The sequence below is a fragment of the Rhinichthys klamathensis genome, unplaced genomic scaffold (genome assembly GCF_029890125.1).
Source record: "Rhinichthys klamathensis goyatoka isolate OS25496 unplaced genomic scaffold, OSU_Roscu_1.1 h1tg000066l_1, whole genome shotgun sequence".
Lineage (NCBI taxonomy): Eukaryota > Metazoa > Chordata > Actinopteri > Cypriniformes > Leuciscidae > Rhinichthys > Rhinichthys klamathensis.
Window position 1 is genome coordinate 1,697,813 of NW_026606609.1, and position 8,092 is coordinate 1,705,904.

At 38.3% G+C, this 8,092-nt stretch overlaps 2 protein-coding genes across 2 annotated transcripts; both read left to right on the forward strand.

The window, feature by feature from the left end:
• The first annotated feature begins 728 nt into the window (after positions 1-728).
• krt18a.1 (keratin 18a, tandem duplicate 1) lies at positions 729-4,609 on the forward strand. Its single transcript, XM_056250041.1, has 7 exons — positions 729-1,248; positions 2,733-2,815; positions 2,913-3,069; positions 3,184-3,348; positions 3,456-3,581; positions 3,758-3,978; positions 4,118-4,609. Exons 1-7 carry the CDS (start codon positions 820-822, stop codon positions 4,230-4,232), a joined length of 1,296 nt encoding a protein of 431 aa, XP_056106016.1. The 5' UTR covers positions 729-819; the 3' UTR covers positions 4,233-4,609.
• A 944-nt stretch (positions 4,610-5,553) lies between these two features.
• On the forward strand, positions 5,554-7,884 carry krt18a.2 (keratin 18a, tandem duplicate 2). The gene is made up of 6 exons (XM_056250042.1): positions 5,554-6,008; positions 6,419-6,501; positions 6,787-6,943; positions 7,085-7,249; positions 7,337-7,462; positions 7,552-7,884. The coding sequence occupies exons 1-6, from the start codon at positions 5,655-5,657 to the stop codon at positions 7,783-7,785; spliced, it is 1,119 nt and encodes a 372-aa protein (XP_056106017.1). The 5' UTR covers positions 5,554-5,654; the 3' UTR covers positions 7,786-7,884.
• Positions 7,885-8,092: the final 208 nt, after the last annotated feature.

Below are 8,092 nucleotides of genomic sequence, written 5' to 3' on the forward strand. Positions count from 1 at the left end.
ACAAGTTTGGTTTCCCTGGAAGAGAGTTTTGCAATATTTCATACTGCATTAGTATATTTATAATATAAAAGTAACTATATAAGTTGTGTGAATAAGTGGTAACACTAGTTAATGCTTTAGGTATCACAACAACTAACAATTACATTTACAACTACATTTACAATTACAACTAAACATTTTTTTTCACCATAAATATAGGTGAATGTTAATTCAGAAAAAATCTTTTTCATTGTTTCACATTTGTTCATTATAGCCTACATGTTAATTTTATTCAACTTCAAGTTATAAATACATTAGTCATTTATAAATTAACATGAACCTAAATTAATACAAGTTTTAAAAATATTGTTAGTTTCATTTCATGTTAGTTATAGGATTTACAGTAGAACCTTATTGTAAAGTGTTACCAAATAGGTTTTCTTGGTCTTTTTAGTTTAGTAAATCTTTATCATATTACATGTTCATGTACATGAATGTTCATATTACATTATATTTTGTTAACAACAGGAGGGCCTGTTCTTTTGATAAAAAAATAAAAGAAACCTCTAAAACTCCTGATGTGAAGAACATTTCACTCTAATTTCTGAAAGGAAAAATGGAGCCACTTGTAATAACAGACTTCTTGAAGGCGGTCACAAAACCGCAGACTGAAATTCTTTTGGCTGTAGGAGGGGCTTGGGGCGGGACTCTAGAGAGCTGTTTGTTCATAAAGCCTGAGAGTGTCCCTCATGCCCTGTGCACTCCTCTGGCTGTGTGTTACTGAGCTCTACCTCTCTCCAGGCCTTCATTCACTCATCTGCTCACTCACTTCCAGCGACCATGAGTATGAGAACCAGCTACAGTGTGCGTTCCTCCACCTCCCAGGTGCCGATGTCCCATATGTCTATCAAGCGTACCACCAACGTGCCAACTTACCGGGCTGCAAGCATCTATGGCGGCGCTGGAGGTCAAGGCACCCGTATCTCCTCTGCGTCCTACTCCGGTGTCCGCAGTGGAATGGGAGCTCCCTCAATGTCCAGCTCCATCCATGTGAGTGCCTCCGGGTCCACAGGTGAGATCATGGGCAATGAGAAGATGGCCATGCAGAACTTGAATGACCGTCTGGCCTCCTACCTGGACAAAGTGAGGACCCTGGAGCAGGCCAACAGCAAGCTGGAGCTGAAGATCCGCGAGGCCCTGGAGAAGAGAGGTCCTGATGTCCACGACTACAGCCGTTTCCAGCCCATCGTTGACGAGCTGCGCAAGAAGGTTAGTTTGAATGAGTGGGAGAAGGGTACAGGAAATGTATGGCCACTATAAAGAACTTAATGTGACAGACTAATTGTGCAGCTCAGTGTTTATTAACAGTCTAGTGAACATTTATTTGGTTTCAGGACAAAAACTAACAAAACAAAGGCATTTCTTTGTCATTTAAAGCTGGTTTGATTTAAAGGGGCTGAAAGAGAGTTTACTGATGGCCAGCACTGATAGGCAGAGAACCAAAAAATAAACTATGGGTGAAACTAAAAACAGGGGAAGGCATGGGGGAGGGAGTCTCAGTCTCAACAGGACGCCGGTATTCCGGTGAATAAGCATTTCCATCCTGTATTAACCCTTGTCCTGTTAAACATCCAGATGTTTGTTTATTCCCTGTGGATGAAAACTCTGGGATCTGAGATGTTTTAGCGTCTCTGTGTGTGTGTCACAAGGGAAATGGAAAAGTCGAGGGAGTTCAGAGAGTGCAAAATGCGCCCAGCTGTGAGACTTTTCTGAACTACCTCAGAGCAAAGCTAGCTATATTCATGTAATTTTTGCTGTTCTACATTTTCTTGAAAAGTTTGAGTTCATAAAGCAGATACTGTAAATGATAACAGACTAATTAGAGTCAGTTTCACACCAATTGTTTCTTGAAGCTGAAATTTATAGCTAATATGTCACTGATAACCAGACAGTGTTATAGGAATGATTGGTTTTTCATTCATCAGTCACAATACAGTAAAGTGACAGGTAGATTAAATTAAAACAATTAAATTCCTATTCCTCAAGGTTTTCTACAGTCACAAAAGTAAATAGGATTAGCCATGAGATTAACCTGATGAAAAGATAGATGACGTTTGGCAGTGGAAGGAATTTTACAGTTTAAAGGTTAAAAACTCAGTGAAGTATACAGTACATATAACAATTAATATATATTATATAGAAATAAACATTTATTTCAATTAAAACATACTGAACATTTAAGTAGATCTATTGTTAGTAGATACATAGCCAACACCCTTTAGCATATGGAAAAATATGTTAAGCTCACTATTGTTAAACTATAATATATCTCCACCCTTTTCCATGATGACAGGATATGCTGGCTTTCAAACATGGAAAGCATTTACACAACAAAGTACATCAGCTTAGAAAAAACAGGAAATCCAACTCAACCCCTGCCTTTGCCGCTACACAACTTAATTTACAACCCTCAAACAGAGACGCTTTTCCAACATGGCAGTTGATTAATGATTATGGACTGTGAAAAGGACTTTGTCCTCCAGTACCTCTTATCTAAGCAAACCAAGGCATCATGGCAGAAGACAGCTCCAGTGACCATGTGTTTTACACATTATGTACTAAAATTTGCATATGTAAAACAGTTAAAGTTAGGTGTGTCATAATTACACATTGCATTGTTCAATGGTAGGTTTCCTGTGACTCTTTGGTATTACCCTTTTGACTGATTCAAATGATTTCTGTTTTGGTTGTAGATCTTTGATGCCACCACAAATAATGCCCGTCTAGTGCTCCAGATTGATAACGCCCGTCTGGCAGCTGATGACTTCAGAGTCAAGTGAGTAACAGAATTGTAAAGTATAGCCAACATTTTGACCTCATGGAGAGTTTCCTAGTTTTGAAGAGTGACCCATTGACCTATGTTGTGCCTGCAGGTATGAATCTGAGCTGTCCATCCGCCAAGGTGTAGAGGCCGACATTACCGGCTTGAGAAAGGTCATTGATGACACCAACATGAACCGCATGAACCTTGAAAGCGAGATTGAGGCCCTCAAGGAAGAGCTCATCTTCCTCAAGAAGAACCATGACAATGTGAGTACACATCTGGCACATTTGGACATTAGCACATCTGGAAACATTTGTCTACTGCATCATTTATTATGGGCGTTACTTTAAGACATATTTCATGGTCTCTCCACCCAACAGGAGGTTATGGAGCTTCGTAACCAGGTCTCCCAATCGGGAGTGCAGGTGGATGTTGATGCTCCTAAGGGACAGGATATTGCTCTGCTCATGGAGGAGATGAGAGCCAAGTACGAGAAGATGGCCCTGAAGAACCAGGAGGAGTTGAAGGCCTGGCACGAATCTCAGGTATATTCCAAAAGACAATCATTTTCTTGCGACCAAGTCTTGCTAAACACCGTTAAATGTCGATGCCTTTGTTTTGGGGCTAATGTGAAATTTCGGGCTCTCTCTAGATCACAGATATTCAGGTACAAGTAACACAGAACACAGAAGCCCTCCAAGGTGCTCGTACAGAAGTCAACGAACTTCGCAGACAAATTCAGACGTTGGAGATCGAGCTGGAGTCACAGAGGAACCTGGTGAGTTTTCCTTGTAGCCATTGTAGAAGCTACCATTTTGCATCTGGACTTTCCAATCCTTTAATCCTATTTAGCTGTATTTTTCCAAGTATCGTGTCTTGAATTTGTCTTGAGACTTGTTCTTCGTGAAGTTGGCTAAAAACTAACTCTTGGGTTCTCTTTGCTTCATTCTCCAGAAAGGATCCCTGGAGGCCACCCTCCGTGATACAGAAATGCGTTACAACATGGAGATCGAGAGTCTCAACACTGTCGTCCTGCAACTGGAGTCTGAGCTCACAAACCTGCGCAACAACATCCAACACCAGACTCAGGAGTACGAGGCTCTGCTGAACATCAAGATGAAGCTGGAGGCAGAAATTGCCACCTACAGGAGGCTTCTCGACGGTGGAGACTTCAAGTAAGTTTTCTTCAGAAGCATACAAAGTTTGCACCATTTGTGTACACATGTAATGCGGCTTTGTTTTAAAACTTTGTGGCTAGATTTGCTGGAGTATTTGTTTTGTGTGGTTGGTAACAAGCATTTTTTTCTCCTGCAGGCTCCAGGATGCTCTTGACGAGCAAAAGAAGGTTAAAGTGATGACTGTCACACAGACGCTGGTGGATGGAAAGGTGGTGTCTTCAAGCACAGAGACCAAAGAGAGGAAACTCTGAACATCAAATTTCAGATCAACCTCCACAACACATCAGAAAAACCTTTTGGGCCAATGATAAAATGATCTAAAAACAGGTTGGACTTAACACATTAGATATTTATTTAGTTAGAAGTGCCTTATTGTAAGGGTCTCAGAGCACATATGCAATGAGACTTAACTAGCACATTTCAACACTAATTTAAAACAACAAATTTAACACTTAGACTATAGCCAAAAAAGACTGAATGTCAATGAACACTATTGAAACTTTACTACATATTTTTGTAACGACAATGATTGTTTACGCCGAATCACAGATTGTCCCATTTCGTTTCTATGTTGTGTTGTTGTCATCATGTCTTGTCTTTTCCAATAAAAGATGAAACTTTTATCAAATCTTTGTATTCTGCTTCTGTCATTAAAGTTATGACTATAACATTAGTCTGATCAAAATAGTTTTGAGCCTCAAATGCAATCATTCTTTGCATCCAGGTTTAGAAATAAAGCCGTTCTGAGGGTAATACAATTAAGTGGCATACTTGGAACTGAAAGTTTTTTTAATTAAAAAATGTATATAATTTAAAAGAAAAATAAATAATTGGTGGTTATGTGAAAATTAGCTAAAAAAACTGGAAAACTTACTAAATGCTGCTTGCTTTCACAAAAAAAGAAAGAAAGACAACTGCATTTTACAACCAACTATTAAATAATGTCAGTTGTGATAAGACCTTTTGTTGTGGAAAACAGTATCTTTCATATTTATTTCAGCCACTGTGATTTAAGAGATATTCATATCATGAGGACAGAAAAAGGAGCTTGACTTTGGTAATTCATTCATGCAGAGACAGCATCCAAGGAGCCCCTGTAAGATGTTGTATGAACCAAACTATTTGATACAGGTAGTCCATATTAGGACCTATTTGAAGACATTCCCTAATTGAAATGGATTCTAAAAGACATTACTCAAAAAGTGCCAAGTGAGGTTTAACGATAGAGATGAAATTAAATTGGCATCATTTACTCACCTCATGTCATTGCATACCTGAATGCATTTCTTTCTTGTGTTCTTCAGAACACAAAAGAAAATACTTTGAAAAAAGTTTCAAAAGTGGTTGTCCACACAATGAACGTCAACAGGGTCCAAAATAGCACTGGACAAAATTTACTTTTATTGTACGGACCAAAAATATTTTCTAAATGATGGCAGAATTTTCATTCTTGGGAGAAATACTTTCATCAGGAGACCTATTGGTTTGATTTCCTGGTTATTAGAACCATAACACTAAGCAGTGGGTGGGGTGGGAGTCCAGGGTCTAAAGATAATATAAATGTGTCTACATCTTGTGAAGTGTAAAACGATAAAAATCTCATTCCTCTCAGAACCAGAAGTTGCATCTGATCTCCTTTTCATTAAAGATATCTCTGCAGAAAATTTAGCAAAATGCAAAACTTCAGCATTCAAAACAAACGAATATACAGAATGTCATCAGAGGATCTCAGCGTGCCAAGACCTACATTTTACTCTTGGAGAAGTGCTGGGAACAGGGGTTCCTTTTCCAAGGAGATCTTTGGATCTAACACTGCACAAATGGGGCATGTTGGAAATGCTACAAATGAAAAGGTAACCATGCAAATCCTGAATGAACGTCTTGCTTCCTACCTGGACAAAGTTAGGAGTTTGGAGAAGGCCAATGGCGAGCTGGAGGTGAAAATCCACCAGGTTCTGGAGAAAAGAGGTCCAGATACTAAGGACTACAGTCACTACCAAGCCACACTAGATAAAATACGCAAAGAGGTAATTGGTACTTCTGTCCACTGAAATGTCTCTAACAATATTGCCATTTGTAAAATCTCAATATGCATCATTATTCGTTTTCTACATTTACTTCATTGCTTAGACATTTGCATTTCTGTGAGGTTGATTGTAAATTTTATAGATAGTATTAACTGGTTCATTCATTGCTCTAAATTATTGTCCAACCTCATCCACAACAGCTTCTACTATACTACTAGGCATTAATGCTTGGGTGTAATGAAAGGGATTTAGGTTCAGTTTCAAAGTAATGATGACTCAAAAACTGGACCTTGAGCGTGTCCTTGAGTAAGGCATATAATACATTCTTGAGAAGTGGCTCCTTTATATTGGCCTTAGATAATTGACTAACAATAAGCTGTATTGTACCTTTTTTGGTTATGTCCATTTAGATCCTGGAAATGGTTTTAAACAATGCAAATATGGGTGTTCAAATTGACAATTCCAAGTTGGCTGCCGAAGACTACAGGGTCAAGTAAGCTGGTTTTAAAGACTACATAAAATCAAACTATGTTTTGTGGGTTTTATTCCATTTATATTAGATGTGAGGCCATTTATATGTCAAGAACAACTTGCAAATGTGCAAGTTGACAACTTGTAGCATTTAAAATGTACAGTTTTTTTTGTCTGATGAATCAGTTTGAGTCAAATTTTTGTCCATTGAAACTCTAAATTGAGAATGTCCCTCCCCTTAATTCAACCAGCCACCAAAGCAATAAAAAAGAAAAAGTATTAATTCTCATTAATGTAATGTCTATAGGTTTGAAAATGAATTTCAGCTAAGACAGTCTGTTGAAGCAGACATAAATGCACTAAGAAAGATGCTGGATGACACCAATGTGGCACGACTGCATCTGGAAAATGATGTTGAAGGGTTGAAAGTAGAGCTCATCGATTTAAAGAAACAACATCAACTGGTAAATACATTTGATTATATTATTACACATAAATAAATAATAATCATATTAAATTACAACAGATCAGAGAGTGCAGTAGCTCACAAAAACAGTACGAGGGCCCAAGATCTAACCCTGTGGAACCTCAAATCTATTTATCAGGAAGTATCAGAATTATATAGTCAGATCACCCACTCAGGAGTGCAGGTGGATGTTGATGCTCCTAAGGGACAAGACTTGACCAAGATCATGGAGGAGATGAGAGCCAATTATGAAAAGATCGCCCTCAAGAACCAGGAGGAGCTCAAAGCCTGGCACGAATCAAAAGTGGGGCATATTTTTTATTGCAAAGTTTACACTTAATTTCTGTTTTAAAGACAAGAAAAAAATGTAATTCTCAATTTTTTTGTATAGATCACTATGGTGCAGGTTCAAGTGACCGAGAACACTGCAGCATTAAAGGGAGCCAGAACACAAGTCAGTGTGAGCCGCAGGCAGATGCAGTCTTTGGAAACAGAACTGCAGTCTCTGACTGGAAGTGTAAGAGATTCTTCCTGCACACTTTGATGGAGCTGCCTACTTTTGAACATATTACTCATGTTTTTTTTATTTTTTGCCTTTTCTTACAGAGAGCATCTTTGGAAGAAGCTCTTCATGAAACAAAGTTGCGATATGGCATGCAGGTGGAGCAATACAATGGCATTATTTTGATGCGGGAGTCTGCGCTTAAGCAGCTGCGTGAAAGCATTCAAAGTCAAACACTGGATTATCAGATCCTGTTCAACATCAAGATGGAGCTGGAAGCTGAGATAGCCACATACAGGAGACTTCTGGATGGAGAGGATAAAACATTTACTTTGTAATTTTTGTATCATACATGTTGGCCATGGCTATTTCTCCTTCATGTTAATAAGATATTTGAGAAAATATTAGAGACCAATATTAGAGACCACTAGTGGACGGGAAAAAGTGATAAACAAAAACGAGATCACTGCTGTTCATGAAAGATAAGAGCACAAGCCAATATCTCACGAATCAAAACCATTCATAAATACTATGAATATTTTTCAGTACAGTATTTCTGTTGAATCAGATTTGAACATATGTTGGAAAGCCAATTCAAACCATACAGTGTATCTCTACTTGAACTTTGTTGTTTTATCAATGTCA

What these genes read in the sequence shown, in the direction of transcription:
- krt18a.1 (XM_056250041.1), top strand. Translation starts at nt 820, where the DNA reads ATGAGTATGAGAACCAGCTACAGTGTGCGTTCCTCCACCTCCCAGGTG. An exon ending in TTGACGAGCTGCGCAAGAAG is followed by an intron (nt 1,249 to 2,732) that starts GTTAGTTTGAAT and finishes TTTTGGTTGTAG; the next exon opens with ATCTTTGATGCCACCACAAA. An exon ending in GCTGATGACTTCAGAGTCAA is followed by an intron (nt 2,816 to 2,912) that starts GTGAGTAACAGA and finishes TTGTGCCTGCAG; the next exon opens with GTATGAATCTGAGCTGTCCA.
- krt18a.2 (XM_056250042.1), top strand. Translation starts at nt 5,655, where the DNA reads ATGCAAAACTTCAGCATTCAAAACAAACGAATATACAGAATGTCATCA. An exon ending in TAGATAAAATACGCAAAGAG is followed by an intron (nt 6,009 to 6,418) that starts GTAATTGGTACT and finishes ATGTCCATTTAG; the next exon opens with ATCCTGGAAATGGTTTTAAA. An exon ending in TGCAGTCTCTGACTGGAAGT is followed by an intron (nt 7,463 to 7,551) that starts GTAAGAGATTCT and finishes CTTTTCTTACAG; the next exon opens with AGAGCATCTTTGGAAGAAGC.